We start from the raw sequence: 17209 nt of genomic DNA, 5'->3' as shown, positions 1-17209 counted from the left end.
AACTTCCTGCCAAGGTGGAAACGGTCCATAATCCTGCACTTGGCAAGGTGATAGCCACTGGCCCCGTGTAGCTACTGAGCACGTGAAATTCAGCTACTGTGATCGGAAAACTGAACGTGTAATTAATTTAAACTCAACCACAACTAGTCGGTGGCTACTATTCTGGACTGGTTCTAGAGGTTCTGGTTCCGTCTGGAGGCCTCCCTGCCTGGGAAGCCAGCAGGATACATAGATTTGAGCATCTTCTTAGGGCAGGGGGAGGGGCTATTCCTTTGGAAAAATGGATATCAAAAATGTTTACTCATTGCAGTTGGAGAATGTCTTATTCATTGATTTTGTTCAGGCTTTTGGTTATTGATTAAAACTCCCTGTAGCTGCTTGTTGTGCTTTTTAAATAAGGCTTTGCTGTGGTTCTTTAGCTCCACTTACAAGCAGTGCTGTTTCATATGTTTACATTCTTGGATGTATAAAATTTCTCCTGCTTTTAAAAATGTCTTTTGGACAATATTCCATCTCCTGTGAATTTCTAGGTTTGGGTGGTTAGTAAATTTTAACTGATGCCATCCGTGTATACATTTTTGGAAAGTGTCTGTGCAAATTCTTCAAGCAAAATCAGTATTCAGGGATGAGGGACCGTGTTTACACCCTGTGGCTACTCTTACCCTCCTGGCCCCCAGGTGCTAACCCCAGGGGTAGGGGAGCTGAGGGCTGTGCATGATTTTAGTTCCAGAAGCATGGGAAAGGATCTGTGCGGTCCACCTTCCCTCCTAAAATTCATCGAACCCTGGCACGCAGACTGGGCAGGAGAATGAGGGCGGCCTCAGAGCCTCTGGTAGAAAACCCATGCTTACTGGGTTTTCTCACCAGGCTCTTGGTACCATGTGGGTGACCGGTAAAGGCCAAATAGCAGTTCACTGCATGAGACTCTGGCAGATTAAATGTTTCTGATGAGCCACTTTGTAGACATTTGGAATCAGCTTTAGTCAAAGTGGTTGTTTTTCTTTCTGATTACTATGTGATGTTGTAAAAAACAAAATGTTTGAGCTTATGCTATCTGTGTGTGTGTGGTGTGTATATGTGCCTCTGTGTGTGCACAGACGTGCACTCTATGTATCTATACAGGTGTTCACGTTCTTACGTGGGTATCTTGGCTTCTTAAACATAAATTAGATATCTTCTTCTGCGAGGGTTTTTCTTTATGTCAAACTCCTCATAATCCTTCCCAACTAGTTTCCCTTAGAAAATGTATTTGAGAACATTGTGGTCAAGTCTGGTCAGACCCCCTGACAGGCAGGCAGACAGACAGACAGCGTCTGCATTGGATTGCAGCTGGGAGCCCCCGCTGGTGTCCATGCCCCTGTGTTGTTAGCAGTTTGTTCATTAGTCAGACAGCGTCTGAGGGAGATTTGTTCTACTGGACATTTATTGGTCACTAGTCAGCATGCCATTCTCCCCCATGACCACTGGATTTGTGGAAAGGACGCAGGCCGCTCCAAGTCTTGACAGCCCAATTCCAGTGTAGGCAGCAGCTGAAGTGCTGTGCAAAGGTGCACTCATAGCATTCTCTGTGTCCGGTGTGTTCTCCCAGAAGTCTGTGCGTTTGGTAGTGAACTACCTGCGGACCCAGAAGGCCGTTGTACGTGTCAGCCCTGAGGTGCCTCTGCAGAACATCCTCCCGGTCATCTGTGCAAAGTGTGACGTCAGCCCCGAGCACGTGGTGCTGCTAAAGGACAACGTGGCCGGGGAGGAGCTGGAGCTCTCCAAGTCCCTGAACGAGCTGGGGATCAAGGAGCTGTACGCGTGGGACAATAAGAGAGGTGAGTCCTCCCCATGAGAACACGAGCGCTCGGCTGCCAACCTTAGCTCTCCCTGCAGCACTGCAGTGTCCAGGACATGGGTGCCTGACTGTTCAGGCAGCTCGAGTCGTGTCCAAACCAAAGCTGACATGGGCAGAAACCAATCAGGCTTGCTGCCGTGCCCTGACTGTAATTCCGCCTTTTGCCCTCTGAGTCCTGAGCACGCCCGTCACCCCTTCTCCTGTGAGCTTCTGGGAGATAAGAGCAGGAAAGGGGAGGAGAAATGCGGAGGTCCCCTGCCACTCCAGCGGAACTCCCCAGAAACCCCACAGAAGCCACGTTCTCCTGCATTTCCTTTTCAGGAGCCCAAGTCTGAAACATGGCTCAGAATCCAAACAGTGGCAAAAATACACTGAGCTGTTCCCTAAAGCTGCCCAAATTTCCCTTTAGTCCCCCAAGACAACTCATAACACTCGGCCACTGTTGATGCTGGAGACACCTTACCCCTCGTGTGAATTTGGTACTTGGCTTGAGGTCACAGTTAGAGCCATTGAGGTGTGTGGCCGCTGGAGAGGCCAGTCCTGGGGCAAGGACTGATATGTCCCTGGTTGACAGAGGGGCTGAGTGGATTTAAGCAACACTCAGATGCTGCCCCCCATTAATATTCTTTGACCTTAAAATTACTAAACTGGACTTTATAAAAGTATCTATTTTAATAAGCTTCACTTGATATTCGTGGCCTTTTTATTTATTCCACAAATAGTGAACTAATTGGACTTTTAAAATACATGCATATTCAAGTTTTTCGTGTTTTCCTTCAGCTTTTTTTGAAATTCTTATAATAAAAAAATAGATTTTTTTTTTTAAATTACCAAAGTGACTGCGAAATCAGTGATCGTAGTGGGGACTTCCCCCACCCCAACCCTCCTGGAGGTTCCGGACCCCAGGTCTCATCTGACATTGAAGAAGGGTCTTAGCTCGGTTACGTATACGATGTATAGACTGCTTGTTCCTTCCCCCAAAAGTGTCCTGACACGGAAAGCAGTGCATCTAGTGTGGGAGCCAGTTATGTTGTTAAACTCACACAAGGTCGTTCTCAGCATCTGCTCCCAGCCTGGGTGTAGCCGGGGTGTCTGTCTGCTTGTATCTGCCTGACTTAAATTTGGTTTCTGTGAGTCTCTGGAAACAGAGCTTTCGCTTGGCAAGACGGAAAGAAAAGAAAAACTGCCCACAATTAAGTACGTGAAAGATAGCGCCTTACGCAAAGCAGCATTTCGGTTTTACGCCAATCATCAGGTATATCTTGGAAGGGAGACGTAGAACCTATTACCCGGGAGCAGTGGGATAGAACCAGGTTCTCCGCTGCGGAGAGGAGCCCAGCAAGCCTGTGGCGTCTGCAGCACAGAGCTGAATGTTCCTCGGGAAACCTTCCCAGATTTGGAGCCCCCTCTTTGGTCCCCACACAGGGAGGACACACAGGTGCAGCCCCTGACCACCAGACTTGGAAGCACTTCTGCATTTGGGGAAACAGCTGTGCCCAAGTCCCTGCGTCCCCTTCTGCACTGCTTTGGGCACCTCTGAGGGATTTTTTCCCTTGGGACGCCAGCAGCCACCCCAGAAAATAAAGGAGAAGCACCCAGTGTCGCAGGGGCCTGCTTCAGCCCAGTGGCCGGCATTCCTTTCCTCTGGATCGTGCTTTGGCCACATGCCACCTGCCTGGAAATACTTGATTCCCACCCGGCCCAGTGCCTCCATTCTCCCCTGCTGACAGTGTTTGAGCAGCAAAGAGGGCATCCTGGAAGCCATCTGGGGAGCCCTGTCCTTTGCCCCTCTCCAGTCACCTCCCCTCCCAGGCCAGCAGCTGCTGGAGAACTTGGGGAGGAGGGGCGGGGCTGCAGGGCAGTGTTGCTAGGCAGAGGCCTCCCTCCTGGGGAATTCCTGGCGCTCACAGCTTGCAGAGCAGAAGACTTTGCTGCCACCTGCTTCCACAGTGGTGCTTAGCAGCCCGGCAGCTGCAGGCTGCAGGAGCTCAAGGCCAGCCAGGCAGGCTTTGCACTTGGCCTTCTCCTGGGTAGGTACAGGCAGCCCCCATCTGAGGGGCTGAGGCTTTGGCCAGGCACTGCTGGGGATCTCAGAGCTGCCCCTCACTCTCTCCTCGCCTGCCTTTTCCAGCTCTTCTGACCAAAACTCAGTCGGAGCCTTTCCTGAGCTATCGAGGTACAGTGAGCCTGGAGCGCTTGGCCCGCCAGGCTGCACTTTGCATGGCTCTGGGCTAGGGCGCTGCCCTGAGTGACTGTGTGCAGCAGCCCGGGTTTGCAGGTGTGGCTTGCAGCACCTCCGGGGGGCGGCACCTGGGGGGGGGGGCGGCACCTGGGGTGGGGGGGCGACTTGAGGTTGTGGCTTGGGTTCTTGCCTCCCTGGTTGGCTAAGAGAAGAATGTCCGTGTGAGGATTTGCTGTGCAGATCTGATTGGTAAGAAACAAAGAGGCTGCCGTACAAAACAGCCCTTTATGAACACAAGTTTAGGGCAGAGCAGAAGCCGTCCATGCAGAAGAGGCACCATTTCCTTCTTACCTGTACTTACCTGCCCTCGCGGTCCATCCTGCCTGGTACAGAATTTAGGGCAGTTTGGGTTGTGACATTGAACCTTTATTGCCATAGACACGTATGTGAATGATCAGTCCAGATTTTGGATTTATTCTGACACCTATTTCTTAATAAATTACATCTGTATGTGTATGTAATTAGACACACAGGTGTATTTGCACACACTACATATACATACACATATACATACATATATATTGGGATTTTAATGAACCTTTTGGACTATGTAATATATATTCCAGCAAGTTCATTGAAATCCCAATGAGTTTTTACATCTTACAGAAATTCCATGTTTGTTAACTGTTTAGCAATAGATTTTATCTCTGAGAGCAATGAATGCAGGAACACTTGGCATGGTCTGGCACCTGGGTGGGTGCCGTGTGTGACAGTGCTGTGGCCTGGCCGCCCTCCATGCTGCTCTTCTGTGTGTATGTGTCCGTCGTGGGTGGAACAGATGGCTGTCACATGTTGTAAGAAGCACCATGACTAGACTGACGATTTGAGCAGAACACTCACTAGGTGAAGGCTTATTAGTTCTGGTTGATTTGTTGGAATTGGGCTGAAAAGAGCGAGGGGACTCAGACAGGCCTGTGTGCCTGGTCTCAGGCAGCAGCGGACACTCAGGGTCGTGCCTGTGAGAGCCCTGCCCATGTCGCATCCTCAGAAGCCACCTGGTTCTCCCCCTGCCTTTGCCTGCTTGCTGACCTGGTCACGGAGGCCCTGGCTTCCCGTTTTCTCACCTGGGAAAGTGTCGCTGGTGTGCAGGGGCTCCTGCAGCGCCCCCACCCCTCTGCACTCCTCAGCTCCCCTTCGTCGTTCTCCAGATCATTTCCGTGTTTCTGAACCATATGATTTCTTACTGATTAAGCCCCACCTCCCTCAGCTTCGTAAGCTTCACTCCACGTACTCACTTGGGCCCAGCTCAGCACGGAATCCAGGCCCTGCTGCCTCCAGGCAGCCGCAGGCTGTGCCACCGAGGAGGTGCCTCTCCGTCCCCATGGGGCAGCTCTGTGCCAGGGCCGCCCCGTAGCCTGCAGCGCTGTGGGGGGGGGGTGGCCAGCTGCTGCCACTGTCCAGGGAGAGAAACCAGAGGCCCAGTTTCCTGACAGTTTTCTGACCCCTTTTCGTTCTGTGCTGGTGTCCTGGCGGTGTGCCAGGAGCTTGTTCTCTCACCTGTCAGTCGTGTCATACGTGTCCGCTATCGTGTCACATGCCACTCCGTTGTAGCCACGTGCTAGGTGTGGACGCACGCATTAAGGTGCACTGGCCGACACACACCTGCCCTCGAGTGCAGTCTGGTTTGCCTTCAGCTCTGTGCCTAACTTGGCTTGGCTGCGACGCTGTGACATCCCCCAGCCTGCGTGTCCCCGTTTGATGTACGTCACGCCTCGTGACTGAAGCCATCTGCTTGTGCGTCTGGATGTGTGTGACGTGCAGGCTCTGGTCGGCTTGGCTGGAGCCGCTGCACGGACCTAGCGCCTGCCCCCGTGACTAAAACCCGAGCTGTGCCACTTACAGAATGACGTCGTGAAGATGCGTGTGTGGTGTTTGCGCTGCTGGGTGGGCAGTACTGGTGTCCAGGCACGTGTCACTAACACACTGACCTTCACGTCTGCTCTCCAGTTGGAGTGGGACATTCTGGGTCGCAGACAAAATGTCGGCTGATGTCTGTCTCATGTGGGTTGATATTCTGAGGGCAGACTGTGTAAAGTCCCAGTCCAGATTCTTCCACGCGTGGCCTGGAGGGCTGGCTGTGCAGCAGCTAGCAGTGGTGTGGGAAGTCATTTCCTGTCCTTCAGGAACTTCGCAGTTGTCCCTCCTCTTGCCACGTCTGTGTGCCTCGGAAGAGAAGAGCTGGATGAGGTGGTGACAGAGGCCTTTGGAGCGTCAGGACGTGGTCCGGTGTGGGGCACCGCTGTCCAGGTCATCCCTGCCTGCCCATCAGGGCCGTGAGGCTGGGTGCAGTGGAGGGATTCTCCCAAGTAGGCCCACTCCTCGGTGCTTCCACCCTCCACCCCACTGGTCCTCAGATGCGGTCCCCACAATCTCGGTGTCCTGGGGCCGTGGTGAACACAGGGCTCTGGGCACCCCCAGAGAGTTTCCCGTTTGAAGGGCTGGGCTGCACCCAAGTCCCCAGGGACGCTGATTCTGCCGGGGGCTCCTTGTGAACCACAGGCCCTGGCTGTGTTGTCACTGCCTGACGATCATGGGCTTGAGTGTCCCCATCTGGGACACGAGAGGGCCCATTCTAAACTCCTGGTGAAGAAAACAGCAAGAAAGGGAGGAGATTCAGGATGTAGAGATCAAGAACGGAAAAAATGATGGGAGAGAAAATGGGCCCCCTAGAGAATGTGATTAAAAAGGAAAACATGCTGCCTGAGGCAGAGGACAGAGAAGCTGGAAACATGGGTTCTGGGAGACCTGTGCTTATGTCAGCTACCTCCGGGGCCAGCTGTCACCACTGCCCTGCCCTGGAAATGAGTGGGGTTCTTCCACCAGGAGAGCTGTTGATTTATTTTATTTAGTTAGCGTTTTCACCTCACGCACACAGCAGATATTACACACAGATGTCTCAGTCTTTCGAGCTGTGCTGTCCTGTCACGAGCCACGTGTGGCTAGTGGTCACCTGGAATGTGGCCAGTCCAAGTTGAGATGTGCTGTGTGACGGGCACCCTGCATCTTGAAGACTTAGTACCAAATTGAATGTAAACTAGCTCATTAGTTAGTTCTATATTGATTACGTAATGGAATGAGAATGTTTTAGATATAGTGTGTTAACCGAAACATATTAAAACGAATTTCACCCGGTTCCTTTTGATGAAGCTACCAGAGGATGTGCAGAGTTACCTGTGTGGTGCCCTTTGTTTTTCTGTGGGACAGCCCTGCCTGAGAATAGTTTGATTTGTTTTCCCATTCTACGCCCCGAGAAAAATGCCTCCCTAACCCCTGAAGAGTGTAAGAATCTGTGGTGATTTCCTAAACAAGACTGGAGGCTAGGAGGTGGCTCGAAATGCTCTGAAAGAAATTGTGGATGGTTTTAGTCTCTTGTAAAAACTGAAATAAAGTTTAAGCACAGATTTGTTGAGATTTTTAAAGTGAAGTGTTTAATGTCTTGTTTCACACACTGAAAACTGACTTAGTACTTTTTGTTTTTCTTCCAGAAACCTTTAGAAAATCATCACTTGGAAATGATGAGACAGATAAAGAGAAGAAAAAATTTCTGGGATTTTTCAAAGTTAATAAAAGAAGCAATAATAAGGTATTGGTCTCAATGCACATATAATTCTGCGTTAGGGAAAAATGGTTTCTTGAGATGTTTGTACTCAGCCCATCTGGAAGTCTTTGAAGTGTATTCAGGAATAGGAATCCCTTCAGGTAAAGGGGGCTTAGCACTGTGCAGCACACGATGGGCTAACTCGTACTCCACACCTCAACCCTCCCCTGTTTCTGTGGGTTCTTAGAGGAGCTGTGCTGTGTGTCTCTCTTTTGAGTTCCCCCCTCCTCATTCCTCCTCTCCTACCTGCTGTCAGGATTCCTTGAAATTACAGAATCAGAATTTGGTGTTTGAATTTCCCGTGACGGGAAATGTGGGCTTCGGGTTCCTGCAAAGTTTGGAGGTGAATTTGCTGGGACTGCGTTCACCGCTGTCCTTGGTCCTCACGGCACCAGTTCTGTCTCCTTATTTCTCAGACCTTGTTGTTCTTCTGCGGCTTCCTCCTTTTGGGAGACGAAACTGCCAGCAAAGCCAGTAGCGAAGCCAGGAAGGCTTTGGTTTTAAGCAACGTGACAGAGCCTAAGCGTTGGAGACTGGCGTCTGATCATTTGGCAGGAGCCGCCCCGACAGCACGAAAGCGCACAAATGCCACAGACCAGAAGGCCTGGTCGTGATGACGAGGGACTTCCTTTTCTGTCGTGTCCTGTCCCTGCTCTGTCTCAGACTGGCTGGATGTCGTTTTCCTGTCTCCTGTGCCGCGTCTTTCATTGAGAGCCTCCCCTCACATTCAGTTCATTTCGTTTCGCTCTACACGTCCGTCATGGGCTAGTCATGTCCTTGTTGGGTTACCTGTCGTAGTTTTGGGGATGAACGTCTTCATTCCTTATTTCTCTCCATTTTCGTTGTTTGGGATGCTGTGCTCAGTGCAACCTCATTGAATCTTTCTGGAAACCTGGTGAGGGAGGGACCGTCAGCCCCATTTTATAGGTGAAGAAGCCAGGCTGCCCCCGCCCCGCCCCAGCCACCATAATCGTGTGGATGCCGGGATCAGGCCCAGCTCGTCTGTCCAGAGCCCTTCACTCCACCCTCATTCGCACTGTGCACTGCCGGACAAGTCGGGTCTCGGAGTTTCTGCATCAATGATAAGAGAGTTTGGAGCAAATAATGTTTTTTAAATGATTTCTAAAATCCTATAATGCCCTGCGGTCTATAGAAATCTTAAACGCAGCACACTAAGAAAAGAGGAAAACCAAGGCCTTTGAAGGTGAAGTGAGTCTTCACTACATTGCCTTAAAGGAAAGACATATACACACGCATGTGTTTTTCCTGTGTGTGTGTGTACATACACACACACACACACACACACACACACACACATATATATATACATATATATATATATAAAATCTTAATAGAGGATATATGTAAAGGAGTATCATTTTCGTTGAAGCAGATGAGGGCAAATATCTTTTCTTGTTTTAAAACTGGTGTTTTAATGTTTTTAAAGCATGATAATTTCATATGATTTTGACATTATTTATTCTTCTAAATCGGTCGTTCTCAAAAGTATCTAAGAGCCCTGTAAGCACCCTAAGACAATTGTGCTCTTGTTGTCACACCCCCGAAGATCCTCATTTGGGGGCCAGGTGGGGCCAGGAGCTGTATTTCCCCCATTGAACCAGCTGCTTCTGTGGCTGGCGGTCAACACACCGTCATGCAGAACACTCTCTTAAACAACAAAGTGCGACATCATTACTCTTTATCTTTTACGGATAGGAAGTGAGCTGTTGGGTGAACTATTTCTGCGTACACCCGATCCGCAGTGCAGTGGTAAACTGCATTTTAAACTTATGAACCCTCACCTCCTAGCTAATCAGTTGGTTTTCTCAGCTCAGGCCCACTGCTGTTTTAACATCACATATTTTCTAAGCTAAAGAAGTGCTGCTGGGAAAAAGAAAACAGGACACTCACCCCCATGTGTGTGAGTTTAAAACTGTGGTTTTCCAAGCAGCGAGCACCCCGATTCCGGCTGTTTCAGAACAGTGTTCAGGTTATAAGCTAAGGGACGTGGCCACGGGTTGTGCCTTTTTCATGCAGCTTCTGCTGCTTAGAAGTATGGCCACGCTGGCGTTTTTCGCCTGAATAACTATGAAGGGTGACTTTTTGTTTGCACTTCCTCTCATCTGGCGATGACGCGGGGTGTGTGCTTCTGTTCCAGGTGGAGCAGCCCCGGCTGTTGGGGGTGGACAGTGACGAGGACACCTCACAGCTGACACCGGCCAGGGGCTCAGACGTGAGTACTGACACCAGCCGCCGGTCCCTGCTCGCCGAGCAGAGCTTGTCTCTGCTTTGCACACGCTCGGCCTTCCTAAGTATAAGTCAGCATTGAGATATGCTACGTACGGAAAAGCAGTGATAAATTCCACTTCAGGGAAAAAAAATTGCTTGCTGATGAGAGAGAGAAAGAGAGAGCGAGAGAGAAGAAAAGAAAGAGTATTATAAGCAATGTAACAATCCAATGACCAATGTAAGAGGGAGGCTTTCAGAAATAGAAAAGGAGAAGCTGGTGTAGGTCAGCGAGAATAGAAAGTTCACAGGCAAAGAAAGGTCAGTGGTACATAAAGAAATGAGAAGTGTTCCGGCTTACCCGTAATTGAGAAATATAAGTGCAGCCGACAGTGAACTTGCGTGTATCACCCGTTAGATTGGCAGAAGTCACCAGGTTCGTCAGTGTTCTCTGCTGGCTGAGCTGTGGGACCCTGTGTACACCGCTGAGCAGAACGCAGCACGCTGCAGCCTTTGGTGGGGAATTTGGCAGGATCCAGGCTGAATACGTGGGTAGATACTCTTGGACTCAGGGATCCTGCTTTTAGAAACCTATCCCCAAACTCACTGGCAAAAATCTAAAATGATTCCTGTGCAAAGAAAGCTGGTTTTTGCAGCAGTGCTTGTAATAGCAAGAGATGGAGGGAACCGGAGTGTCCCTGAGTAGGGGTTGGTGGCCTGGGATGTGGTGTAGAAGTCATGTGACCTGAGTTCTAATCCTGGCTGTTCTTGACTGTGAGATTCTGAGGAAATGAACAGAAAGGGTCCAAAGTAACCCGTTGTGCACTCTTCTCTTGGTTCAAAAAAAAAGAAAAAAACAACCAAAAAACAAATTCTGTAAATTTGACCCATCTAAACTTTATCAACATGAGCTTCATCAGATGCCGCTGCATTACTTGTTGCTATAAAGTTTAAAAAAGGGTTTTGGTCAATGATGTAAAGAATCACTGCCTTAATTTTTAAAAAAATTAGAATCGTCTGGGGATGTTTTTCCGTTTGCCCTGAAATACTCTGATAGCATCGTCTTGGCGTCTTGTGGATGGAAGGAGCTGCTCATGGAAGTGACATCCGTAGCCAGGGACCTGATACCTTTCTGATTCAGGTTGAAGTTGCCCCCCTGAGTGCCTGACCCCGATGGAGGCTGCTGCACTCAGGGGCCTGGAAGTTTGTAGGGACGTCCACCAGTAAAGTGACGCCTTTGGAAAATTTATTGAAAACTACATTGTAGAGCAAATTCCATAATTTTCGCTGCCCTGAGTCCCATGCTTGTCAGAGAGCCTGTGTTTCTGCCCAGCTTCGCCCGCCTGGTCACAACCCTGTCTAAGCAGAGGCTCAATAACCCAGGAGCATATGTTGAGTCACTTCTGCCACCAGGTGGCAGTGCTTTCGCAAGCTGAGCGAGTCCTGCGGACAATCCAGGAAGACGGCAAAGCACGGGTTCCTTTTTGCTTGCACAGGGGTGAGCTCGTCGTTAACACCTGACAAAGTTGTGTCCCTCTGCCCCATTACTCGTTGCTGCTTTTCTCTGGGGTGATAAATGATATGATGGCCGTCTTTGTCCCCACAGCTCTTTCTCATTTGGGGGGCTGTTCCTTATGACAGAGACTTGCAAACGTATTAGGGAATCAAAATCAAACCTGGAAAGGAAACAGAGTCTACAATGTAATTTAGAAAAAACGATCTTAAGGTTCTCTGCATACTTGGTAGCCTATTAAACGTGGTTTCTAAAGTTTTCATATCACACGCTCTACAATGTAGTTCTGGAAACTATCAGAGGAAGGTTTCGTTTTTAAAGCTTCAGTGAGTTCCCCTCCCCCCCCCAAAACACTTGATTCGTACAATGGGAATAATATGTAAGTAGACCCTGAAAACTTGGTTGGCAGTGCCTACTGCCAAACCTAGTTCTCAAGGAAGAAACAAATGTCTTCAACCTGTTGGCTTGAACATGTAATGTTTGTAGGGACAAGAGGTAGAAAATGTCCCTTTCAAAATATTGATTTTCCCTGTGTTCCCTTGAAACATGAGCATCTATATTTTTCTGTTGTCTATATTTCTTTTGTGACCTTCTCCCTGGTCTCCAGCTGACACGTATAAAACTGCCTGCACACAGGTGGGTCATGTGAGTGACATGTAAGTTGCTTCTGAAACCAGGGAGCAGCGCCAAGCAGAGCGGCAGCCCATCAGCATCTTTCCCATGTCAGAAAGGGCACCTCTGTCACCCCAGTGGCTTAGGCCTAAGCCTGGGTGTCCCCTCTGCCTCCGTGGTCTCCCATGCGCCCTGTGTGATGATCCACACCGTGTCTCATCTGCTGCCTCCCGAATGCACCCTGAATCTCGCCTGGTCATATCAGTGCCATCTTCCTGGGACACTCCCAGCAGTGGCCACGGCCTCACGGCTCTGGGTCCTGCCTGTGTGCGTAGCAGCTGGAGCCGGTGTCTGAAGGAGCGTCCTACACAGCAGGGGCCCCCTGCTCAGAGGGCCGGCCTCACCTCTCTGGCCGCCCACACACCCCGACCGCTCTCCTCGTGGGGACACCTTCCATCTGTCTAGATATGCTCTCCTTGAGGCTCAGTCTAGACTGTTGAAAGAGGAAATTGGTGGAGAGCTGGAGTTGCCACACACTGTGGCTTTCCCCTGGGTATTTCCTTTCAAATGGCCTTTGAGTCATCCCAAATGTGCTTCAGACCTTTCTGTGAATTTCTAAGAAATGCAGCAAATGCAATGAAGCTGCCTCTATTACCCTAACCTACCCCGGCCCCTCCTTCCTTCCCCAGGGGTCACAACCCTTTTGAAGAATTTATATTTTTAAAAATATAGTGAATGGGTATGTGTCCATAAATAGTGTACAGTGTCTTTGTATGTTTTAATCAAGTGTGTTGTGATGTATTTTCTAAATTTGAATCATGATTTACAGAATAAGAACAGTTAAAGTTGGAAAAACTAGCAAAGGGAGGAAGGAAAGAAGGAAGGAAGGAAGGAAAAAAGGAGGAGAAGAGCAGAGCTCAGTGCCTCCCCTGAAATGACAGCACACAATGGCCCCCGTGCTCTCCACCCGACCCGTCACTGGGCCACTATCACAGAGGCACAGGGGCAGGAGGACACTTGTCATACAAAGGACCTGGGCCAGCACTGCATTCAGGAAAGACAGGCACAGGGCACGCCTCATGGGCGCTGCTCAGACTCCACGTGCATGGTATTGGGGGAGGGGGGTCTTGTGAGAGTCCGGATTCAGGGGGCCTGGGCAGGACCTGTGAGTGGGTGGTTCTCACGAGCTCCCAGGTGAAGCTGACGCTGCAGGAACCGAGACGAGAGCAGCGTGGGGTTAGGCTTGGAGAGGCATGCAGACCAGGGCGGCCATCCTGTGTGGGAGAGGCAGGCTTAGCTGGGACCCTCGAGGAGGGGGGTGTGGGGACAGGCAGGCCTGGACGTGGGGGTGTCGCCGGTCATTGTCTGGCATGTATGTACATGTGTGTATGTGTCCAGGGCAGTTTTTAAGGCCTGTAGGTTGGAAGCCCGTATATCCAGAAATAGACCACCTATGGCTTACCATTTCTCTCTATTGGACCCTCCACCCTTCTCACCTGGGGTGAGAAGATCAGAGCTTCCTTCTGACCACGTGATCAGAGTGATGCCACGTTCGTGGCCGAGAACCGTTCCTGTCCCTGATGACAGATGATGGGTCTGTAACTGTATCATAAGAGTCACTCCTTTGAACAATGGCCTTCAATAAAGCCCACGAGTGACATTTCCTGCCAGGTGGCTCCTGGGGAGCCTGGCATCTCCTTTTGGAGGAGACACTGAGATCACCTTTCAGGAAGGGACACTTCAGACATTTTGGCGCTGAGCTGCAGACTGAGAGAATGTGACAATTGGGACAATAACCTCTGCGTGGACATTCTGAGGAGATGAAAAAGGAAGAAAAGGGGGCGGCCGGATGGCTCAGTTGGTTGGAGCGCGAGCTCTTAACAACAACATTGCCGGTTCAATTCCCAGGATGGTGGGCTGCGCCCCCTGCAACTAAAGATTGAAAATGACAACTGGACTTGGAGCTGAGCTGTGCCCTCCACAACTAGATTGAAGGACAGTGACTTGGAGCTGATGGGCCCTGGAGAAACACACTGTTCCCCAACATTCCCCAATTAAATTTATATATATATATATATATATATATATATATATATATATATTTATATATTTATATATTTATATATTTATATATAAATATAAAAGAAATATATATATTATATATAAGAAATATATATATAAGAAATATATATATAAATATATATTTATATATAAATAAAATAAATATATATGTATAAAAGAAATATAATATATATAAAAGAAATATAAAAGACTATATGTATATATAAAAGAGCGATGAATAGGAAAGGGATAGCTCTGCCCCTCTGCCTTAAAAAATACATTTATACGTATATATATAATATTATATATGTATATATATATGTCAGAGTATTTTGGCTGAACTCTAAAATACATATTTAGTGATATTTCCTAAATAGGTTGTCTTTGATATTTGTTTCTTTAGCATAATGGATTTCTGTCTTACATAGTCTAGATGATTTTCTAGCTTTATAGCAAAAAAATACAAGGAAATCATAAGCGCAGATGGTTGTGAAGCATATTCCTTTGAAAATGCCATGATTTACAGGAAGAAAACAGTATGATTTCCATGTGCATTTGAATTTCCCCGTGTCTGCCTCAATGTGATAACATCCTCAGTGGATGCATGGAGCTTGGCAGGTGTGAATGCTGGCATTTTCACTGATGACGACCCAGGCCGTCCCCAGATAAATCATTGTTTCGGAACCTAGAGCAGATTTGGAAGACCTCAACGCAGTGTCGTTTAATGTCACCAAGCCGATGTTGTCGTTCCTCTCTTTGGGTTCCAATAAGTCAACATGTACTGATGTGGGTGCCTGTGGCTCCTGGCTTCTGAGGATTTAATTTGTGGGGCCAGAGTTGAACATGTAGCGATGAAACCTAGAATCCCTATGAATTGTGCAGTCTTTTCATTACCAAGTGAAGCTAGCGACCTTTATTTTTCTAAATGTATATTTTGTGATTCTGGCAGTGAGTGGTTCCTAACCCTCTCTTCCCATGCATCTCAGTTGACTTGAGCTCTTTGAGGGCAGAAACCATTTTATCATCACCATCATTAGTATCCCTTTGTGAGTCCTGTGCGAACCAAGGAACACGGGACATGTCCCACCACTTTCTGCTAGTCTGATTGCTTTCCGGTGTGTCCTCGTGCTTGCAGCCACTCTTGACAGAGAGCCCAGGGCTGGCTGGACCTTGGTGCAGGTCGGCTGTCACTTACCACAGGTGTGCACCCTTCCTCACTCTGCATGGCTTCAGTAAGATGCCGTATCCTGAAGGGGCACGCTGAACTCTTCACAACTCTTATATCTCCTAAAACATTGGAACATTTGTTTTCCCACCTTGTTCTACCTACTTAGCCACGTCAGCCACTGCGCGGTCTCCTGTGGAGACCGAGTGGGGAGGCAGCACTGCAGTCCTCACAGCAGTCCCTCTGCTGGCGTCTGGTTTCTGACCCACAGTGTCCATAGGACAGACGTCTGTGCCTTGCGGGGTGCAGGGGCAATAGACTCACAGGAAGACCGTTTATTGCAGGTGGCACAGGAGCCGACAGGTGACATTTGTAGCGAGCTTGGCTGGCTGTCATGCAGGCCGCAGGTCTTGGACAGACATGATGGCTTGGGTAAGATATTGCACAGGTACCATGGCTCAGGTGAGACCGGACTCCATCCACACAGTTCATGTGGGAACGAGCTGACAACTAGTTGGCTGCAAGATGGACATGCCGTGTTTTGAGATCGGCCTTTTGTCTGCTTCGTGTCAGCATGGGTCCTCAGTAGGTGCTTTGACCGTGAGATCATTAGATCAGTGTTGGGAGGAGCGCTGGTGCTGAGTCAGGCCGGGGGCGGTGACTCTCGCTTCTGAGGGAGGGACTCTCCCCGCAAAAAAGCCATTGATCACCTGTGAGGAGTTTGCAGGTGGGCTCATCCTGGGGGAGAAGTTGACATCCCAGTCTTAAGACCCTGTCATTTGGGGGAAACAGCACTCTCCAAAAGCCAGCACCCCCTTGGGCAGAAGGGGACATGTCACCCTTGGCACTTGTCTCTGTCCAGCCCTGAGCAGCCGTAGGTGTCCTTCGTCCACATAATGGCAGCAGCCACAGTCGGCTTCTGAAAGAGGCCAATGGTTTCCTCACCCTGACCTCACTGTCCAGGCCGAAAGACGGCCAGTTCAAGTGTCTGCTTTTTCCCGGAGGAGTGCAGAATGACCTGGCCCCACAGTTTCTCCAGGAAATGTGAACGTTTATGCTGAGGACAATAAAAATATAGGAAGGAGAATGTGGCCATTTAAAATAATTGTAACAGTCTTTCTCAGCTCTTTGGGGGTGCGTCTTTTCTGGGAAACAGAACTCAGAGTCATGGACGTTCTGGGGTTCACTGCTGGCGTGTATCTTGGTGTGGGGCCACCAGCCTGTGCCTTTCCTCTCGGTGGTTGACCAGAGGAGTGGGTTATTCTGCTGAAGCGCCAGTAGAGGGCAGCGGCCACTTAGCAGATGCCGGAGCCCAGGCGCGATGGCTCTCCGGCTCTCCGGCGTCTGTCCTGCGTCTGGCCGGCTGGGCTCCCCTCTCCCGCTCCAGCGCTTCTGTGGAAGCGAAAAGCACTTTGTTCTCTGTGTGTGCGCAAACGTGCACAGGCATGCAAACACACATGTTGAAGTTTCTCCCTGGAGACTGCCAGACTTTTTAATGGACAGAAAGCGAACGAGAGACGGTCCAAAAGAAGTGATGATTTTTGTATCTGTTTCCCAGACATGCTGGGAAAAGTAGTGAAACAAATTTGGCAGTGGCTCAAATCTGTGAAAACGCGACTCCTCCAAACACCCTAGAAACAACAAGAAAGATCGCTCCTTTCAGCACATGGACCCGCCAGGTTCTAAACTGTTGGACCTGAGAGAGAAACCGTAGCCGGCGGGGGGAAGGGCGCGCTTGTGCTGTATGTGCCCAAGTGCTGAAGGAAGGGCTGTGACTGGGACGCCGCCAGGAGCCGGGACCGCCTCTCCGTGACCCTCCAGGGGGCACGGTCAGTGCAAGTCCTGTCACTGCTGTTTCGGGGACAGGGTCCTAACCGTGGTGTCCAGCGCTGCGTATCTGCAGCCCTCTGGCAAGCCTTGGGAGAGGACTGCGCTCGCAAGAGGGGCGGCCCCTG

General features: G+C 49.6%; 1 protein-coding gene across 7 annotated transcripts in view; it reads left to right on the top strand.

The window, feature by feature from the left end:
* Positions 1-17209, top strand: part of COBL (cordon-bleu WH2 repeat protein) — a 179757-nt gene that overhangs the window by 74502 nt on the left and 88046 nt on the right. For 6 of the 7 annotated variants that reach the window (XM_081079825.1, XM_081079822.1, XM_081079824.1 and 3 more), the window contains exons 4-6: positions 1589-1817; positions 7565-7662; positions 9836-9910. In XM_081079825.1, the coding sequence (XP_080935951.1) occupies positions 1589-1817; positions 7565-7662; positions 9836-9910 (402 nt within the window). Of the gene's footprint in view, positions 1-1588; positions 1818-3968; positions 4014-7564; positions 7663-9835; positions 9911-17209 lie in introns of all 7 variants that reach the window. The other variant, XM_081079821.1, reaches the window with a different exon arrangement.

The sequence above is a fragment of the Rhinolophus hipposideros genome, assembly GCF_964194185.1.
Source record: "Rhinolophus hipposideros genome assembly, chromosome: 18".
In the NCBI taxonomy this organism is placed as follows: Eukaryota; Metazoa; Chordata; class Mammalia; order Chiroptera; family Rhinolophidae; genus Rhinolophus; species Rhinolophus hipposideros.
This window is presented reverse-complemented; position numbering and strand designations above follow the sequence as displayed.